The 22281-nt window shown below is 39.4% G+C and overlaps 1 protein-coding gene across 3 annotated transcripts in view; it reads left to right on the top strand.

Annotated features, from left to right (window-relative positions):
- The window catches only part of GCC2 (GRIP and coiled-coil domain containing 2), a 78447-nt gene extending 62839 nt beyond the window's left edge, over positions 1-15608 (top strand). For 2 of the 3 annotated variants that reach the window (XM_059688338.1, XM_059688340.1), the window contains 6 exons: positions 383-559; positions 3587-3804; positions 7497-7691; positions 8729-8868; positions 10496-10697; positions 14496-15608. In XM_059688338.1, the coding sequence (XP_059544321.1) occupies positions 383-559; positions 3587-3804; positions 7497-7691; positions 8729-8868; positions 10496-10697; positions 14496-14566 (1003 nt within the window). In that variant the 3' untranslated portion in view covers positions 14567-15608. Of the gene's footprint in view, positions 1-382; positions 560-3586; positions 3805-7496; positions 7692-8672; positions 8869-10495; positions 10698-14495 lie in introns of those variants that run through there. The other variant, XR_009451898.1, reaches the window with a different exon arrangement.
- The last annotated feature ends 6673 nt before the right edge of the window (positions 15609-22281 follow it).

Genomic DNA, 22281 nt, shown 5'->3' on the forward strand with positions numbered 1-22281 from the left:
TTTTCTCCAAGGACTTCACTATAACTTGATCTAATCTACCATTCTCATAATGATTAACTTAGAACTGTGTTATTTTTTTTCTTTTTAAATTAATGGCATAGTCCTACAACATAAAATATGTTATTTTGATGCCTTGTATTGGTCTGCCCCTTTTGAATATGAAACTTATTAGTTTAAACCTGAAGTGCCTGAGATCTAAAATCTGACAATGTCTTTTGCATCATATTTAACTCTAGTCTCTGAATTCTTCTGATTATTTTATTTACTTTAGAATCATCCATAATAATAGCAAAAGTCTGACATTGAAAGATTAAAAGTAAAATTTTAATCATGTTCACTTCTTTCAAAAATATTTTAAACTGTTTATTTCTGTTTATTTTAGAGAACACCTGGAAATGCTGGTTGACCAACTAAAGATCAAATTACAAGATACCCAAAATAATTTACAGATCAATGTGTCTGAATTTCAGACATTACAGTCTGAACATGATACTCTGCTAGAAAGGCACAACAAGATGCTGCAGGAAACGGTGTCTAAAGAGGCAGAACTCCGGGAAAAGTACGGTCGCTAACAGCACTAACAGTGTTTGTACCAGGCAGCAAAATATTTCTGCCTTTGAAGTTTCTATCTTAAAACTCTCCTTTTGGTTATTTTTGTTCTTAGCTTGTTTAAGAGAAAGTATTCATCCAATACTCTGTCTTTCCTGTAGCCTTCATGGCCAGAATGTTTCCTTAAAAAAAAAAACAAAAAACACTACCTTGCTCCCATGTGTCAAATTACAAGTATTTTTTTCTTTCTCTTTAGAGGAAAACATGTAAAAAAATAGCTGCTGTCTAAAAAGAATATGCAACCTACCTTTGCAGCTCTGTCTTCAACTTGTGACTTTTGTTAATCAGTATAAGTAGACATTAAGGGTATTGGCAGAAAAGTAGATTATTGTAAACAAGGAACTTTGAATTCTTGTCATAAAGAAATTGAGTGGTAATGTTAGTTGTATCCTAGGTTGAGGAAAAGGATTCTTCATTGAGTGTCTTTCATCAAAGATACTTTATGTATCTCAGATGTGTTTATAATACATGCCCAATTGTATACTAATCTTAAAAGTTAAAGCATTTTATTTTTTTGGCTTTTTAATCTTTTAACAGTGTGATTTATGTATGTTAATTTCATAAATCAAAAGTTTCAGGAAAGATCTATCAATTTTCTAACTATTACCAGGGTTTACCATGAGGTTAGTTTATATTATAAGGATGTGTATACTTGATGTTTACTTCAGAAATTTCCAACACTTACTCTTTACTCTAGAAAAGTTATTGCTAACTATATTGCTAACACAAATAAAGTGCAAGTGATGCCTCTGAAGTAATTCAGTCATTCCATGAATGTTTTTGAGCACCTACTATGTGCCAGTCACTTTTCTAAGTGCTGGACAGTGTTCATAGCATTTTGAGATATTTATAGGGGTCTTCCCCAAAAATATGAAAAACTAATGATATTATTGACCTAGCCAGGTAGTTCAGTTGATATATTGACCCAGTACATCAAGGTTGTGCGTGCGATCCCTGGTCATGGCACATACAAGAGACAACCAATGAATGCATGAACAAGTGGAACCAGAAATCGATGTCTCTCTCTCTCTCTTCCTCTAATGATATTGTGCTGTCTGTGCCCTAGCCCAAACAAATAGCCTTTTCTTTATATATTCTCTGTTTTAAACATTTTAATATTCATACTTTACTGTATGAGAATTTTTTAAGTGGTAGAGGAATAAATAGAGACCTATATAAACACCCCAGTAACAGCTGGGACAAGAACAGAGGACTTTCATCATCATCACAGTTGTTCCAGTTCCAGGTGTGACTTAAACTTCTACCTCTCTCAAACAGGCAGATTCAGAAGTGTCACTGACACCACCTGAAAACCCTAGTTCTAAAATGCAGCTTTTATCTTCCTTAGAAAATTATTATGATAGCTAATGGTTCTTTCTTTACTTCCTTGATACATATTAAACAAAATTCTTGCAGGAAAAATGCAGGGTTAAGGGGTAGCATATATATTATCATTCTTTAAACTCATTAATTAATATGAATTTGGCAATTAAGATACCTTTCTGGCCCTAGCTGGTGTGGCTCAGTTGGTTGGAATGTTGTCCCATGCACCAAAAGGTCTCAGGTTTGATTTCCGGTCAGGGCACATACCCAGGTTGCGAGTTTGATCACCAGTCGGGGTGCATATGGGAAGTAAGTGATCAGGGTTTCTCTCTCACGTCAATGTTTCTTTCTCTCTCTCTCCTCCTTCCTCTCTCTCTCTAAAAATCAATAAAAACATATTCTCAGGGTCACGGGCTCAATTCTCGTCAAGGGCACGTCCCTCCTCTGTTGCAGGCTCAATCCCTGGCCCCTTGGGGCATATGTGGGAGGCAGCCAATCGATGCATCTCTCTCACAGATGGATGTTTCCCTCTCTCTGTCTCTCCCCCTCCCTTCTATTCTCTGTAAGAACCAAAGGAAAAAATATCCTCAGGTGAGGATTGATAAAACAAGCACCTTTTCTGAAGCATGATTCTTTATTGCATATGTCCCTCTTTAGCAACTAAATCTTGTTTTAAAACCGTATGTGGTGTCCATATGTGTAACACATACAAAAGAGATTTTGGAAAGCTACATGCTAGACCATTAATGAATTTTACCCCTGGAGTTGGGGTTTTACACTGTAGGGGTAGGGAGGTGTGAATAAAAAGAGGGATTTAACTGTTTTTCTATAATTGCTTCTGTATTGTTTGAATTTTTATGGTTGTGTACTTGTGGATCCCTTGTGTAAAAAAAAAAAAAAAAGGTTTTGTTTTACCAAAGTCAAACATAGAACATCAATACTACAACTAAGCTATTAAAAATAGTAGTTTCCAAATAGTAGGTCCCTTACTAGTATCAGTCTGACTACATAAAAATCACATGGAAAACTGCTAAAAGTAGGCAACTTCTAGGATTACCTTTGGATATTCTGATTCAGTGGCTCGAGGAAGAGAACCAGATGCCTGTATTTTTAATTGGGTACCTGGGTGCAGGGAAATTCAGAAGCGGTTATAGTAAGCTAAGTCTTTGTGTTTCAGTGTCATGTTAATTCACTCAGAAGGCGATGCTTTCCTTTAAGGCTTTCCTTATGAATCAAAAGAGTGTTCTTTTTGTGTGTTTTTGGGATAATCGAAAAATATATTAATCCTGTATTTGTATGAGCTACCACATAAGATAACCTAAAGTGCACTAATTAAAAGTATAATATTTATGCCCTAAATATAGTGCTTTTTTCTGCTAAACTATGAAGGAAGTTTCTCATCTAAACCACACAACGTAGTTCCTCAACCAAGGTTCCTCTCTGAACTACGGAACATAGACTAGGATTTGAACTAGATGACAGCCAGTGTCATTTCTCCCCAGATTGTTACACAGCTAGTCCCATCTTAGATGCATAGGAGAGAAGTTCATTCCTATCTCAGGGCTAATTCTCTTGCAGGGCCCAGTTAAGAAAGGCTGAGTCGGCATCTTAAGTTGAAAGATCTCATATGAATTACGTGCCTGTCACCCTTCAGGTTATGTTCAATACAATCAGAGAACATGATGATGAAGTCTGAGCATGCACAAACTGTGAGTCACCTGACATCCCAGAATGATGTCCTTCGCAGCAGCTTCCGAGATCAAGTGAGGCACTTGCAGGACGAGCACAGAAAGACAGTGGAAACTTTGCAGCAACAGCTCTCCAAGGTGGAAACTCAGCTTTTCCAGCTTAAGAGTGAATCGACCACAAAAAGTATGTATGTACACATGGAAACAATCATTGTTTATGTTCTCATGTATTTATGTCACTCAAATACATTCTTCACAAATTCTTAAAATAGAAAATTTACTAGGTGACAGCCAGTATTGATTCTGTGATTAATGAATTTTAGATTTGCTCACAGAGAAGATATTGGAACCATTCTTGATTGTGCTTAAACCAGCCTATGGAACCAGAGAATATTGATTTTCATGTATTTGTCAACTTCCATGTAATAGAGTATTTCCTTTCTCTGACTCCAACATACTGTGTCAGTCTAATGACCTGTCAGATTTAAATGTTCACTGGATTTGTTTGGTGTTATTCACTAGTCATCAAAATGTATGTATTTCTTAATTAGAAATATTAAGAGAGCAAGAGGCTTGAAAACACTCAAGCAGCACTGAACTTACAGGGTTGGTTGGCCAATACAGCTCTTCCCTCTCAAGTTTCTGATTAGTTGGAGTTTTAGTTCAGCCACACCCAGTAGCAGTCTACTTTCTGGAAGAGATGGAAATATGTCAGCCCAAATGAGGCTACATTTTAGTATTAACAGCTTCATACTTAACACTGTTTCCCATGGGAAAATGTCATCAGTTAAAAGTCACTCATCAGAGTCAGAAACCAACTTTTAAGAAAACGTAACATATGCCAAGAATCAGCACAGGAGGAGAACCAAGATGGCGACATAGGTTAACGCCGGGGTTTGCTGCTTTGAACAACTACTTCAAAAGTGAAACCAAAAAACGGAAGGGACATCACCCAGAACCACAGGAACGCTGGCTGAGTGGAAGTCCTACAACTAGGAGGAAAGAGAAACGCACACGGACACTCAGAGGAGGCGCAGTGCTGAAGTCAAATTCTGAGGTGCGGAGTGTGCGGAGCGGGCTGGCGGCGGAGGGTGCGGTTGGCGTTTTCAATCGGGAGGGAGTCGCAGACTCTGAGCTCCAGATCCGGGCGAGTCTTTAGGGACCCAGACTCAAACGGGAGAAGCGGGACTGTCTGGCTTCGGTCAGAGCGAGTGCAGCTTTCTCTCCCAGCTTTGCAGCAGGTGCTGGGACTCAGAGAGGCAGAGCCCCTGGGGACAGGACTGAGAGCCGCCATAACTGCTCTCTCTGGCCCACCCTGTTGATCCTGTGGGACCCGCCCCGCCCAAGCCCTGCACGGAGGCATTTGCCAGATAGCCTCAGGCAAAGGCTAGATTAGCACCTCCCTAGAGGACAGAAGTTCTCTCACTGCTGACACAGCTGAGTCTCATAGCCACTTGGCCTGGAGGTCAAACCCTCCCTGGAATTAGTTACAACAATCAAGATTTAACTATAAGACTGCGAACAAAGACCACTAGGGGGTGCACCAAGGAAGCATAACAAAATGCGGAGACAAAGAAACAGGACAAAATTGTCAATGGAAGATATAGAGTTCAGAACCACACTTTTAAGGTCTCTCAAGAACTGTTTAGAAGCTGCCGATAAACTTAATGAGATCTACACGAAAACTAATAAGACCCTCGATCTTATATTGGGGAACCAACTAGAAATTAAGCACACACGGACTGAAATAACGAATATTATACAGACGCCCGACAGCAGACCAGAGGAGCGCAAGAATCAAGTCAATGATTTGAAATGCGAGGAAGCAAAAAACATCCAACCGGAAAAGCAAAATGAAAAAAGAATCCAAAAATGCGAGGATAGTGTAAGGAGCCTCTGGGACAGCTTCAAGCGTACCAACATCAGAATTATAGGGGTGCCAGAAGATGAGAGAGAGCAAGATATTGAAAACCTATTTGAAGAAATAATGACAGAAAACTTCCCCCACCTGGTGAAAGAAATGGACTTACAGGTCCAACAAGCGCGGAGAACCCCAAACAAAAGGAATCCAAAGAGGACCACACCAAGACACATCATAATTAAAATGCCAAGAGCAAAAGATAAAGAGAGAATCTTAAAAACAGCAAGAGAAAGAAACCCAGTTACCTACAAGGGAATACCCATACGACTGTCAGCTGATTTCTCAACAGAAACTTTGCAGGCCAGAAGGGAGTGGCAAGAAATATTCAAAGTGATGAATACCAAGAACCTACAACCAAGATTACTTTATCCAGCAAAGCTGTCATTCAGAATGGAAGGTCAGATAAAGAGCTTCACAGATAAGGAAAAGCTAAAGGAGTTCATCACCACCAAACCAGTATTATATGAAATGCTGAAAGGTATCCTTTAAAAAGAGGAAGAAGAAGAAAAAGGTAAAGATACAAACTATGAACAACAAATATGCATCTATCAACAAGTGAATCTAAGAATCAAGTGAATAAATAATCTGATGAACAGAATGAACTGGTGATTATAATAGAATCAGGGACATAGAAAGGGAATGGACTGACTATTCTTGGGGGGGAAAGGGGTGTGGGAGATGCGGGAAGAGACTGGACAAAAATCGTGCACCTATGGATGAGGACAGTGGGTGGGGAGTGAGGGCGGAGGGTGAGGCAGGAACTGGGAGGAGGGGAGTTATGGGGGGGGGGAAAAGAGGAACAAATGTAATAATCTGAATAATAAAGATTTAATTAAAAAAAAAAAAAGAATCAGCACAGGAAGTAATCAGCCAGGGAAACATGGGTTGCATAAGAGATTACAGTCTAAGAATCAGCAGTAGAATAGCAGTTAGGAAAATATCAGAAATCCAGGAAAATGCCTCAACAAATGTATCCAGAGGGCTAATGTTTGAAAGAAAATGGGAGGCCACCAAGCTAGCATGTCTCAGTGGTTGGTCGTTGACCCATGAACCAGGAGGTCACAGTTTGATTCCTGGTCAGGGCACATGTCCGGGTTGTGGGCTCAATCCCCAGTGTGGATTGATCAATAGTTCTCTCTCATCATTGATGTTTCTGTCTCTCTCTCTCCCTCTCCCTTCCTCTCTGAAATCAACAAAAATATATTAAAAGAAAATGGGAGGCAACTTCATGGAATGGGAAATAAGTGAAATTTTAAGTTAAAAAACGTGGGTTAGAATTCTGGTCCCTGACCCAGCTCTGAGACCCTGGGCAAAGTCATTTACTTTCTCTGAACTTCAGGTTTCTTGGGATCAATAATGTGATGTGTTTGAAAGTGTCTTACCAACCGTATGTTTCTTTGCAAGTGTTCACTACCAGCAAGCAGGAGAGCCTTGCCCGTGAATTAGTGCTGATTAGTTCCCTGTCCTGAACTCTAGGTTCTTCTTGCCTGAACACTGAGCAGACAGTGGTAGGAATCAGTAGAGGTATAAGGGCAGTGATCAACAAGAACGTTTGCTGAGCAGACGTCAGCAAGTCTGGTGTGTCAGAAAGTATGCAGCCAGCTGAAATACCTAATCCTCAAAAATAGCTGGAATCTAGTTTTAGAATTTCTACCAATGTTGAGGTCTCTATGTTGTGAGCTTTGTGTTATCTAATAGTTTATCATATCTAACTAGTAGTAATTAATTTATAGCTTCTGCTGAAATGACTTAAGTATGGTTACAAGTTCAGTTTTTAGGACTATTTTAGAAATTATTTTTTATACATCATTTACTTTTTATTCTATTTATTCAAATTCCTTGTCATATCATCTGACATTCCTAGGATCATTTTAATTTTATTGTGTATCTCTGTTAATGCTGAATTTATCAATTTTGAACACTCTCTCACTTCCCCTTTTTAAAAAAAAAAAAAGGCCCAGCTTCTTTCCACCAACCTGTGAAGAACCTTCGAGAAAAGAGAAACACAGACCTCCCCCTGCTGGACATGCATTGTATAACCCGGGAGGAGGGAGAAGGGATGGAGACCACTGATACAGAGTCTGTATCTTCCACTGGCACTCACACACAGTCTTTAGAGCAGCTTCTTAATTCTCCCGAAACTAAACTTGGTACGTTTCTCTTTTTAAATATGTTTTTATTTAATTTTACTGTCTTTTCTAATCATTATTACTCAAAATTACAAATGCTTTTATATCTACTCCAGTAAAATTTCTTTCAGTGTTCCACCCGTTTTCAAATGGAAAACTTTCCTGCAGGATGAAGGAACAAAAAAATTGCTTAATTAAAATTAGTCCTGCCTAAGCTTGAGCCAGAAATAGATAGCTGGAAGTTCTAAGGTAGTATTACAAAGTATGATATTCTCTCACCATTCTAAGAAACAATTTTATTCCTCTCGATAAAGCAGTAGTGCTAAATTTGCCTTCTTCCATATACTAGTGAAGTTGTGGTATATTTTTCTTACCTATAATGAATACTAACTAATGTTCACAATTCAGGGGGAATCTATCATCTTTCTGAAGTTTCAGGATCTGGAGTCCTTGATTATCCACAATCATTGATTATGATGTGGGTAGAGGCTGTACTCCTGGTTCCTTAAGTGAAGTTAATAGTGGTGAGATGGAAGCATCACTATAGAGTGGCACTAGACCCTAGAATCAGAATTGGCTTTGTGATTTTGCCAAAATTACTTGTTGATTCTAAGCTTGTTTCAAAATTTATAAAATTTGAATAATAATAACTACTCCACCTCATATAAAATTCTTGGGGCGCCATGATATGAGTGATCAATAAATGTTACTACTTCATTTATAAGTAAAATGACACAAGCTCTTGGAACATTAATAGATAGAAGAGGTTGAGTGATAAGACTAATAAAATGATTTATAAATAAAAGCCTAATAATTTGCAGAATTGGGGCTCATAGAACTTATGTGTAATTAGATTATATGCCTTACAACAGAGATTGTCTTCGTTACATTTAACATGTAAGTTTTTAACTCTGTTATGATGACTAGAGGAATGGCAAAGAAAGTGGACCTATGTAATATTTCAGGGCAAAATATCTGTACTAAGATATTTCTCTTATTTAGAATCTTCATCTGTAATCTTGATTTTTAAAATTAATTACTGGAACAACATCTTACAGAGCCTCCTTTGTGGCATGTTGAATTTACCAAAGAAGAATTGATGCAAAAGCTCAGTTCCACAACAAAAAGTGCCGATCACTTAAATGGCCTGCTTCGGGAAACGGAAGCAACCAATGCAATCCTTATGGAGCAAATTAAGGTAAGGCTCAAAAACTGCCAAAGAAAATGCAATTTGGGTGTCTTGGCCCTCTACACACACTTATCTAAGTTTAAAAATTCACAGATCAGGTGTATCCATAACATCTTGATTCCTAATGGTATTACATTCCTGAAATCAAGAAATATTAATTGCTTTTAAATCTATTATATAAATACTATTTTAACTCCTACTTTTTCTAAGAAACATAATAGATTTAGAATGTAGACATATGTTCACAAGTCATTATTCTACATGTACTTAAATAAAACTTAAATGGGTATTTAAAGATAAACCATGGAGCATTTCTTATTCAGATTATTCTGCTATTTATGGCACTAAACTACTTTCCACAGATGGTAAAATAGCATAGGGAGTTTTTCCTCCTTTAAAGACACCAGAAATGTGTAGAAACAAGGTATATTGTGGAGCAGTTGAGGATTACACAAATTATATAGTCCACCCTAGCTCAATGGTATATAGACTCTCTAAGTATTATCATACTACTTGTTGAGTAATTCTCATGAGCCAGGCCCTGGGTTTTTAACATTTAGCAAGAATAGCATTTAGTGAGAACCACCAGACCTTGAGACCCTTGTCCTTTCTAACAAAAGCACTGAAGAGAACTGAAGCTGATAAATGGTGGAGCAAAATTCCAACCCCTGACTTTCCAAGAAACACATGCTTCTGCCTGTGCCATGCAGGACCACCAGTTGTCCTTGTCAAAGTAACTTTTTTAATGCCAAGTTATTCAGTTATTTGCAGTACATCTATATATGTAAAAGGCTAATATGCTAAGTGTCCGACCATTTGACTGGTAGCTATAACACACACTGACCACCAGGGGGCAGACGCTCAACACACAGGCATGAAAACATGGAACAGACGGATGAATCTCAGAGGGAAGCGGGGAGGGCAGGAAGAGATTAACTAAAGATCTTATATGCATACTAGAGGCCCGGTGCACGGATTTATGCACCAGTGGGATTCCTCAGCCTGGCCTTGTCTCCAACTTCCCCCGAGGGGTCCCAGATTGCAAGAGGAAGCAAGCCAGGCCAAGGGATCCCACCAGTGCATGAATCCGTGCACCAGGCCTCTGTTTAAATATATTATGACATCCCATTACTAACTATTTTACTATGTATCTCTATTAAAAAAAATTTTTTTTCCCACATAGTCAAAATATTATCACATCTAACAAATCACTAATACCGTGAACCTAAGTGACTATTTATATTTTTATTTCCACAAATATACATTCTCATATGATTTCTTAGACCTTATTGTCACTTTTCTAAAATGGCCCTGGGTTTTAGGACAGAGTTGGCTAACTTTCCTGGACTAACCTATAAAATGATGAACTAAAACAATATATATTTTTTTGTTTCAACCCAGAAATATTCCTCAAAGACTAACATTCTACCATCTTCTTCATATCTTTTGCTCCCTTTTCCTTGTATTTTAGATTATTTTGCACTCCAGAATTTTCACTCTATCCTAAAATAAACTTCATTTTTCATGAAGTGCTGTTCATCATGTAAACATAATTTTATTGTGTGCATCTTAAACAGTCTGCCATGTTTAACCAGAGCTCCTAAAACCCACTTTTAAGTCATTTCTCTAATACTAGCTTCTCAAAAGTGAAGTTAGAAGATTGGAAAGAAATCAAGAGCGAGAGAAGTCCGTAGCTAACCTGGAGTACTTGAAGAATGTCTTGCTACAGTTCATTTTCCTAAAACCAGGTAGTGAAAGAGAGAGGCTTCTTCCTGTCATAGACACAATGTTACAGCTCAGCCCTGAAGAAAAGGGAAAACTTGCTGCAATTGCTCAAGGTATGTGAAGCAAAGTCTTAAAACTTGTTTTATGACTTACACTAAATGTTGTCTTGTGGTTGAGACTTTGTGTGTATACTTAAAATGTTTTTCTTAACACTATGACTTAAAATTATACCTTTTAAATCTTGTTTATTGATGTTTCTCGCCCTCTCCCTCTTCCTTCCTCTCTCTAAAATGAACATATCCTAGTTGGTCCGACGGTTATGGGTTATTGTTAAGCTCATAAAATGAACATATCCTCAAGTGAGGGTTTGAAAAAAAAAAAAGACACATCAGAGTACATTGAATTTAGTAAGAATAAGAATTATTTCTTGAAACTCTCTAGGTATATGTATGGATATTGATTATTTTTCTGACTGTGTCAGTTCCTAATATAAAATGTCTTTTTTTTTTCCTATGGGTTTAGGTCACAAATATTTGAGAAGCATTAGTTTAGGGAATAAGGTTATCCAACTCTGATAAGTGACATTAAAATCCTTATTATAAACACCTCTTCAGGGCCCAACTTGCACCCCAAGCAAGTGTTATGAGCTCCTGGTTGCTGCCTGTTACATCTCTATATAAGTAACACAACATAAAGTGCCACATTAGTCCCAAAAATGTGACATGAAGAAGAAACTGCTGAGAAAATATTGTCACTCTACTTGCAATGTAAATGTTAACTCAGCTTGCTCCCTGCTTATCAGATCCCAGCATAACTCACAGATTTCAGTTCACTTGAGATACAACTTGTGATAAATCAGCTCTGCTCTCCAGATATGTTAATTACGTAGTACTTCCCTGTGCAAAACTGGAATCTCAGCTCTGCTGCTCTGGCCAGAACTAAAAGTTGCTTCTGTACATCTTTACTCCCTAACTAGGTTATCATTTACAGAGCTGTATATTGTTACTTATATACCAAGGTCCAACATTGTGTACACATAAAGAGGAAAAAGTCCAACAAACACAATGGGGAAAAATGCAAAGACTATCATAAGCTTTTTTTTTATTCCTCACCTGAGGATATATTTTTATTGATTTGAGAGAGAGAGAGGAAGGAAGAGAGAGAGAGAAACATCCATCAGTTGCCTCCACACACAGGGGATCGAACCCACAACCTGGGCATGTGCCCTCACCAGAAATCTAACCCTTGACCCTTCAGTGCACGCTGACATACTCACTGTAAGTGCCTGGTTGGATCTGCAGAGGCTATAGAACCTTATCAGAACAGAACAATTGTTCAGGGCAAGAGCAAAGGCACCATATCTTAGCATGGCTCTGCTCTGGTTACTTACTTGAGATGAATAGCTGCCAGGAATATTGACAGAGCAGGGACATGCCAGATCTGAGAACACAGATTGAGTTTTATTGTGTCACAAGACCTATACTCAGAGTATATCATTTATTCCAGATGAACACACAATAATCGCTGCATTTTCTATTGGGAAATGTGTACAGTCTCCTACCTCTCATTGTTCCTGGGAGCAAAGCCACCTCCTCTGATGGGAGAAAGCAGTCAGTGCCCAGTTATCTATCCCTAAATAAAGAGCTTTCTAGAAGCTCTTCTTGCAGATTGTGGAAGACAGACTTCTACAAGGCCTCCTGCCCCATTAATCGCTCCTCCATGTATCTGTGCCTTTATGTAATCCTCTCCCCTTAAATGGCCAGTAAGCTGGCCTGGTGACCAATCTCCCATGTCCTCCCTGGCCTTGATAGTGCAGCGGTGGGGTCTCTCAGCCTGGCCTGTTCCCTCTCGCAATCTGGGACCCCTCAGGGGATGTCAGAGAGCCGGTTTGGGCCCGACAGCACAACAACCAGTCGCTACAATGCACGCTGACCACTCGGGGGCAGACGCTCAATGCAGGAGCTGCCCCCTGGTGGTCAGTGTGCTCCCACAGGGGGTACACCACTCAGCCAGAAGCTGGGCTCACGGTTAGTAAGCGCAGTGGCAGTGGCGGGAGACTTTCCCACCTCTGCAGCAGCGGTAAGGATATCCGACTTAAGCCGTTAGTCAGACAACCCCCAAGGGCTCCCAGACTGCGAGAGGGTGCAGGCCAGGCTGAGGGACGCCCCCCCCCCCCCCCCGCATGAATAAAACCAGACAATGAACAGATAAAGAAATGAACGTGGTGTGTAAACTGTAGAGTTTTTCCATTTAAAACTTTGAAAATGCTTCTCTGAATGAGACCCAACTGTACATATATGTCTGAAAACACAGAAAGATGTCTGGAAGGGTACATGCTAAATGTAATGATGGTTGCCTCTGTGGAGGGGAGGGGAGGAGTGAAGGATAAGTTAAGCATACCTTCACTGTACAGCAACAGTCCCATTCCAAGGTGTTTAGAAAACCTATGTCTACACAAATAAAAACACGAAACTCATGAACATATTAAAAACCTCTAAATTTATACCCTAAAAGGGTGAATTTTATGGTATGTGAACTAGTTCACAAATTTTTAAATTAAAAACCTAGGCACAGCCCTGGCCAGCATGGCTCAGTGGTTAAATCCTTGGCCCATGCACCGAAGGGTCACGGTTGGATTCCTGGTCAAGGGCATGTACATGAGTTGCAGGTTCTTTCCCCCATCCTGCTCTGGGTGCGTACAGGAAGTAATCAATGGATGTGTCTCTTTCACATCAATGATTCTCTCTGTTTCTCATTCTCTCCCTCCCTCCTTCCCTTCCTGCCTTCTACTCTCTCAGAAAAAAAAATCAATGGGCCGACACCAGTTTGGCTCAGTGGATAGAGCGTCGGCCTGCGGACTGGAGGGTCCTGGTTCGATTCCGGTCGGGGGCATGTACCTGGGTTGCGGGCACATTCCCAGTGGGAGATGTGCAGGAGGCAGCTGATCGATGTTTCTCTCTCATCGATGTTTCTGACTATCTCTCTCCCTTCCTTCTCTGTGGAAAATCAATAAAATATATTTATATTAAAAAAAAATCAATGGGAAAAAATATCCTGGGGTGAGGATTAGCAAAAAAACAACAGTACCTGTGCACAAATGTTTATAGCAGCTTCATTTTTTTTATTTAAATTCTTTATTGTTGAAAGTATTACATATGTCTCCTTTTCCCCCCATTGACCTCTCCCCAGCCACTCCCACCCCCAGCACATGCCCACTATAGCAGCTTCATTTTTAATTGCTAAAAACTAGAAACAACTCAAATATCCTTCACTGGTAAATAAGTAAACAAACTGGTGCAGACACACAATGGAATACTACTCAGCAGTAAAAAAAAAAAATAAGAGTGAACTGATACACACAGCAGCATGGATGGTTCTTAAATGAATTGTGCAAGTGGAAGACGACTATAAGACTCAACAAGACTATATACAATATGATTCAATTTATATGAATTTCTAGGAAAAAACAACACTATAAGGACAGAAAACAAAGCAATGGTTATAAAGGAGTAGCAGGGGTGCTGGCAAACAAGCACGAGAAAACTTTGACACATTATACCTTGGTTGGGGTGGTGCTACACTTAAAAGGTTGAATTTTACTGTAAGTAAATTATACTTCAATAAGCCTAATTTTTAAATGATTAAAAAACAATTGTTTGGGGTTTGTTTTGAGGTTTACCATAAATTGATTGGTTTTAGGTTCTAAGTTATGTAAAGGCTTCTGTTTTAAAAGAATATAAAAAGTTACTTTATTTTCAATAATATGTAATGGCACTGGAGACTTTATTTTGGAATTATCTAGTAGAGAAAGACAATAAACAATAAATACTGAAAGTTTAAGAACAGAAAGATTCGTAACATCGAAGTATGATATGAGAAGATAAATACTTTTTTTTTTTAACTCCCCAAAGGTGAGGAAGAAAATGCTTCCCGTTCCTCCGGATGGGCGTCCTATCTGCATAGCTGGTCTGGACTTAGATAGATGGATGGAAAGAACATTCTTTATTAACCAAATGGAATCCATTTGGCAAAAATGGTTCACATATATTGCTGTTATTCTTTCATCAAAAAGTGTGTGTATATCCATATCCACACGTGTTTGTACATATGTGTGCACATATACAGGGGTGGGCAAAAGTACGTTTACTATTGTAATACAAATAAATAATATACGAATAAACTGTGTTTCACGTACTAATAGCTGAAAGCCTACATTTACCCACCCCTGTATCCTGTATTTAAAAGTCTCAGCTTGAAGTAAAAGTACAACAGCCTACACTGTTGATACCAGTCCACAGCTCTTTGATTCTGTGGTCATCCACGCATGCCAGGTGAAAGCACCAAGAGCTCACTCCATTCTCTAGAACCTCAGGACCTGCCTATTTCTGAGCAGTACTGTGAATGTTAAAATTAAGCGATATTTTGGTATCATATCAACTGGAATTTAGGCTTTTAAAATAATATTACACAAATATTTGTTGCAAGGTCAGGCTGGTAGATTGTAATTAGCTATAAATTGTTAAAGAAATTTGTTAATTAGAACATGAAGGAAAATGCTTTATTGTTAAAGTTGGTTTGTTTATTAAGGGACTATATGTTAAATATACTACAGTTAATTATGAGACTAAGTTAAAATACAATTTATATAGTTATTTACTTTAAAATTAACTGGGTTTTTTCTACTCTAAAGTAAGTTATATCAAAACTCACTGTGTTGTCAAAGCCCTTTATTGGCTGGTGTAACACTGAATGTGAGTAGATGGAACCACCACCTCACCGTGGGCTGATTTCATGGTGTCTCTCCAGGCTCTTGTTACAGCTCAACTACTTCTAAGCCATGAGTCTATTTTGAGAATTCTCTCCATCTCCCCAAATAAAAATTTATCAGAACAATGACTGTATTACACAGCATTTTATCAAAATATGAAACTGGTGCTTCCCATGTTTCAGCAGATAATGTTATTCTGTAAGTTTTCCATTAGAAGGATTTAAGAGACACCCCTTAGAAATCCACAGTTCTTTTTTATTTTTTAATATATTTTATTGATTTTTCACAGAGAAGAAGGGAGAGGGGCAGAGAGTTAGAAACATCGATGAGAGAGAGACATCAATCAGCCGCCTCCTGCACACACACCCCTGGGGATGTGCCTGCAACCAAGGTACATGCCCCTGACTGGAATCGAACCCGGGACCCTTGAGTCCGCAGGCCGAAGCTCTATCCACTGAGCCAAACCGGTCAGGGTCACAGTTCTTCTTAATAACTCTAGATGGTGTTATGACTTGCTTTTGATGCCTCTGAATGTATTTTATTGACTACAAAAAAATTGTGTTCTTAAATCATAAATTTGAGAATTCTGTTTTTAATAATTGTTACTGTATGTTCTATGAAGGTCTCTCTTGAGCTTTTCAATTTATATTCTAATTTTCACTCTCAGCTGGTGAACTGACTTGTACTTTGGTTATTCAGAACATTGGCTTCCAATTTAATTTAACTGAAATGTGATGCTGACTTGTTGAGTCATATATCTATCTTCCTTCCTGTTTTAGAACAGAACTAACTAGTGAATGTATTAAAGAAAATGCATCTATTTCAGAGCTGACTTTAAAAGATTAATTTTTTTTACTTTATATACTGTGAATATAAGTATGCCAACAGCATACAATGAAACTGTAATAGTACTTAAATAAAAATCCCACTTTCTCTTTAAGTCTAGGCCTTTTTTAAGTCTATACACTTGTTTTGAAATATAGTTTCTGCTTATGAATGTAATAACAAAAATACTTATTTGCATGATTAAAAAGTTATTTGATTACAAAAGGAATATTCTTTCATGATTTTAGCAATGAGGAAATATAGTGATTATTTTAATATTTCTATTAAATATGTTTATATATTATGTTTTCATGCTTACTCTTTCTTTTAGATACTGTCTCTTTGGGTTTTAAATTAGTTTATGAGTGGGAATTGCAAAGTCCTTAATGACCATCTTTAGACAGTTGGGACATAGAATATCAGGTGCTTGAGAGAACAGAGGTCAGCCTTTTGGTACGTGATGTGTAGACCGAGGTGCCTTCATGTCTGACAACCATCTTACACCTTAAACTGCAAGCCTTGCTTAGTCTTTCTGTGGGCACTTTAGATTTCAGCCTCTCTGTGATGTAAGGCATCTTTTCTGTATAATGAGTTTTGCTTACGCTCCAAACAGTATAAGATCAAGAATTATATTCCTTTAAACAAACTTTGGGAATTAACCATACATTCTTTTATACAAACTTTGTCAAACATGTAACCAAACTACACACTAGCAAAGCTAAATCTTGCTAAAGGCCCACAGTGCTGTGTGTTCTTTTTACACCTCACGTTAATTGATTATGTAGCTGGAAATATATAGTCTGAGGAGTGTAGCATTTTCCATAAAGACACAACTTTGGTACTGGGTGAACAGTGCAACACAAAAAAAAAGTACACATATGGCAATGAAACACACGTTAGGCTGCCTGCAACAACAAAAACCAAACTTGTAAGATAGGTGCTGGTACAAAAGGGAAGAGTTTTATTCAGGTGGCATGATCTGGAGAATGGTAGACTCCCTTCTAAAAGACCATCTCCCTTTCCTGCTCAAGCCTGTAGTTCTTATAGGAATAGGGAGTGGAGGGCCTTTTTTCTGTCCAGTTACTTTTTTAGCTTTTGGTGTGATTGGGCCCTATCCATTCATCTTTTTAGCTTTTGGCATGCTCAGTGTAAGAACCTCTCCCTGTGCCATCTTGGCCAATGGGAGAGACTCCCCTGTGCTCCCTGACTATGATAACAATTCTCCCCTTCAGAACTCTGGACCCGTATATTCTTACAAGGGTAAATAGGTAAAGGCTTATCTTCTGTAGTTTCTTCCTGCTGTCAAAGGATGTAGTCTTACCCATCCCTGGTTCCAGAGATTGTTGCTATCTACTAAAGGAAGAAGGGGGTCAAGAATGAGAGAAGCCTTTACAAGAGGGAGGAGAATTGCTGTCTGCGGAAGGCGACATATGCAGCATCTAGAGGATGGCACTGCTGAACAAGTGAGGCTGGTAGACTGCTTCATATTTCAAGGGGTGGTGTTGCTGATGGGCTTCCAAAATGAGACCTATTGTTTAGACAACGAATCAAGTATTTAGTGAGGGGTATGCCCAGCAGTGCAGGGGAAATTATAACAAAATTAGAAACGAGAGACTGAACAATTCCCTAAGTGAGGCTTTGGGTGGCACACCCAACAGCAGGGTAAGGTTGCCGAGGAAGCCACTATTTGGGGGATGCTGACAAAGGTTTATCAATCCACGCATGGGCATAAAGTATAGCAATTGTAAAAAATAATAATAAAATACAAGTAACATTGTCACTTAGCTTTGGGAGGCGCTGTCCTTTTCTGAAAGGAGTTTTAAATCTTCAGGCGCGCAGGTACAGTTTTCCCTTGCAGTATCAACAGCAGCAGTCAGATCCGAGTCCTCCTCAGGTGGTGCCCACTTGATCCATGTGTGGTGGATCCAAGGCTTGATTTCCTATGAGCTTTAGGGAAGAGTGTGTTGTCAGCAGGTCATAGGGACCAGTCCATTACTTGGCTAACTGCTGTTCAGCTATTTAGTAAGACTTCCAGGTCTTTAGTAAGATTTGGTCTGCCGACCTGTGTGGCCCAGTGGTTGAGCATCGACCCATGAACCAAGAAGTCGCCGGTTAGATTCCCAGTCAGGGCATCTGCCGGGTTATGGGCTTGATCCCCAGTAGGGGCCATGCAGGAGGCAGCTGATCGATTCTCATCATTGATGTTTCTATCTCTCCCTCTCCCTCTCTGAAATCAATAAAAATATATTAAAAAACAAAAACACTTGGTCTCCTGGCTGAAACAGGTGTATAAGGGTACATCAGACAAGTAGATGTGCAATGAGCGAACTTGTGCAGAGTTGTTAGTGTTTGCCCTAAATGTGGTACATATTGTTTGATTTTTTATATATGTTCTAAATCTAAAGGGGGTGTTCTTAAAGCAGAAACTTGGAAGGGCCTCCCATTTCAGAGAGACTTCATTTAAGTCTGCTTCTGGGCACCGTCCTAATCCAGAGCAAAGCAGTAGGGAGTGCCTGGTCCCCTTTAAAACGTGTTTCCTGGCATATTTTTGCCAGGGTCTTCTTTATTGTGTGCTTTGTTTTCTTAGTCTTCCCTGTAGATTGGGGGTCTCCAAGATGCATGTAGTTACCTTTGAATCTGGTGCCTGTCCTATCTCCTGGGAGATTTCTGAACAGCAGTCCATTGTCTCTCTGAACACTGTACAGAAGTCCAAACCTAAGGACTATTTTTTTTTTTTTTTTTTTAGTAAAAGTGTTATTACCTCAGTTACCTTCTCAGTCCTAGTGGGTATGCCTCTACTCATCCAGAAAAGGTGTCTACAAAAACAAAAAAATTTAAAGTTTCTGTGTGAATTCAAACTGCCAGTCCTCTAATGGGTATACTCTATATATTGTACTCCCTTTCCTGTTGGGGCACGTTCTGTCTTAGAATTGTTTTGGGTGCATATCTGACAGGCTTGGATAATCTTCTGAATGCCCTTTGTAAATGAGGGCCCTTCAAATGATGTCTAATGAGGTCCATTAAAACATCCCTTCCACAGCAGGTCCCTTCATGTAGGTGTTTGAGGATGGGATCTTCAGGGAGGAAGGTCATACCATGGGTGTTGATCTTCCATATAGAATTAGGGTCAGTGTTAAGAGAATCCCTGTTCCCTGGCCCATTCCTCATCTTGTTCTGTGTAATGGGGTTTGAATTCTGGCAAGTCTAGGTGGGGAATTAAAGTCCCAAGAAGTGGCAGTCTTGGGTGGCTTGTCTTACTATTTTATCGGCAGTTTGGTTTCCCTGGCTTGTTTGGGAACTGTCCCGGTGTCCTGGGTAATGCATTATGGCAATCTGATTTGGTAGATTCACTGCCTCTAGCAATTTTTAAATCTCTTGCATGTTTGATGTCCTTAGTCCCCAAAGTTAAGAGCCCTCTTTTTATATAAGGCCATGGGCATGGACTACCATGAAGTCAGTGTATATGTTAACATTCTTTCTCTGGGATAAATCTAAGGCTCTGGTGAGGCTATCAGTTCAGCCTTTTGTGCTGAGGTTCCTACAGCAAGGACCTGGGTTCCTATTACCTTGTCTATGGCGACTACCACATACACAGTTTGTCATTGCCATCCCCCATGAATCTGCTCCCATCTGTATATAATTTCCAGTCAGATTCTGTCAGCAGCTGATCCAATAGATCAGATCTACTGGGGTTCTGTCAGCCCAAACAGCTGGATTGACCTGGTCATAGATCTTGGGTAGGAAGAGTTCACCTATGGGTTCTATCAGGTAAGTCTGGAGCACCTGGGGCTGGAGAGCATGTTCGGGCAGGATTCCTAAACGTAACTGCGATTTCTCAGAGGAAAAAGTTACTTGTGCATGCAGTTTACAAAGTAAATCTTGACTCAATGATGGAATGGGCAGTCTGGCAGGTAGAGAAAATTATGCATAAGTTTTTTATCTCCACCCTGGCATTCTAGATGTTGAAGGAATGCCTGTTTTTGTAATTGTCCAATAACGCCAGTAACCATCACCGCAGCTGCACTTTTTTCTATTAGTTTATTTTTTAATTTAAATTCTTTAGTGCTGAAAGTATTACATATGTCTCCTTTTTTCCCCCATTGACCTCTCCCTGGCTGCTCCCACCCCCCAGCACATGACCTCACCCCCCTACTGTCTGTGTCCTTTGGTTATGCTTATATGCATTCTCAGTTACTTTGGTATTTAGCACTAAATATGTAGCTTCCATATCTACAGGGAAGTCAATTAGCTTGTTCCCCACTGTCAGTTGTACCCCAGGCTCCTGTGAGGAAATGGTAATAGGTTGGGAGGTGTCTAGGGGAGCCTTTGGGCATCCAGATTCGTCATTCTTCCTAACACTTCTAGGTGAGGGTTTCCATCCTTTTTATTTTTATTTTTGAGTTCTGGGTAGTCCTTTCTCTCATGGCCCTCCACTTTGCAATAGGCACATTCATTGGTGCCTAGTGGGCCTTTCCCTTTTCCTTCCAAATCTCCCCTCTTCTGGTTTCCTGCACTGTTTCTAGGAAAATGGTAACCTGCTTTAATTTCCTTGTTTCCAGGGCATGAACTTTAAAGGCTATGTCCACCAGCTGGGAGGGATTCATTCCCAACAGCCTGTCTAAGTGGTGGAGCCTGTTTCTGATACTAGGGCACTTTGCCCAGTGAAAGTCATATTTACCATCTAGACATTTTCTGGTACCTGTGGGTCCAAATCAGTGTGCTTTCAGTAGACCTGATAGAATACATATATGCATAGCCCATGGACACTCAATAGTGTAGGGAACACCTGGGCTGGGGTGGGGGCTGGGAAAAGGGGGACAAAGGTAGAGGGGGGGAAATGGGTGGTATCTATAATACTGTCAACAATAAATTTTTTAAATAGTGTAAAAAAAATAGGCCTGATAAATCCTTTCTAAAAACTCAGAAGGGCCCTGGACAGCTTGGCTCAGTAGTTAGAGTGTCAGCCTGTACATCAGAGGGTCATGGGTTCAAGTCCCAATCAAAGGCATGTCCCTGGGTTGCAGGTCTGATCCCTGCCCCAGTGGGGTGCTGTGGGAGGCAACCAATTGATGTGTCTCTGTCACATCAATATTGTTTTTTTTTAATGTTTTTTCTATGTTTAATGTTTTTTAATGTTTCTATGTTTTATTTAACTTATTTCCGCTCTAACCTTTATTATTTTCTAACTTTTACTACCTTAATTTTAGTTTCTTTTTCTTTTGCTAGTCTCTTGAACTATAAACTTAGGTGTGTTTTTTTAATCTTTATTGTTGAAAGTATTACATATGTCCCCTTTTTTCCTCCATTGACCCTTTCTAGCCCAACCCTGCTCCCCACCCCAGGCCTTCACATCCTATTGTCTGTGTCCATGGTTTATATATAGATATGCATACAAGTTTTATGGTTGATCTCCTCCCTCCCAACCACCCTTCTCCTTCCCTGTGAGGATCATCAGTCTATCCCATGCTTCTATGTCTCTGGATCTATTTTGTTCATCAGTTTATTTTGTTCATAAAATTCCACTTATGAGTGAGATCATGTAATACCTGTCTTTCTCTGACAGGCTTATTTCACTTAGTATGGGTTCAAGTCCCAGTCAAGGTCCTTCCATGGTATTGCAAATGGTATGAGTTCTCTTTCTTTTACTGCGAAATATTCCATTGTGTCAATGTACCATGGTTTTTTTATTCACTTATCTGCTAATGGGCACTTGAGCTGTTTCCAGATCTTAGCTATGGCAAATTTTGCTGCTATGAGCATAGGGGTGCATACATTCTTTCTGATTGGTGTTTCAGATTTCTTAGGATATATTCCTAGACGGGGGAATCACTGGGTCAAATGGCAGTTCCATATTTAATTTTTTTAGGAAACCCCATACTGTTTTCCATAATGGCTGCACCAGTCTACATTCCCACCAGCAGTGTATTAGGGTTTCCTTTTCTCTACATCCTTGCCAGCATTTGTCATTTGTTGATTTGTTGATGGTAGCCATTCTGAAAGGTGTGAGATGATAGTTCATTGTCATTTTTCTTTGCATCTCTCTGGTGATCAGTGACTTTGTGAACATTTTTTAAACATGTCTCTTGGACATCTGTATGACCACT

Source organism: Myotis daubentonii, chromosome 3 (assembly GCF_963259705.1).
Source record: "Myotis daubentonii chromosome 3, mMyoDau2.1, whole genome shotgun sequence".
NCBI classification, from domain to species: domain Eukaryota; kingdom Metazoa; phylum Chordata; class Mammalia; order Chiroptera; family Vespertilionidae; genus Myotis; species Myotis daubentonii.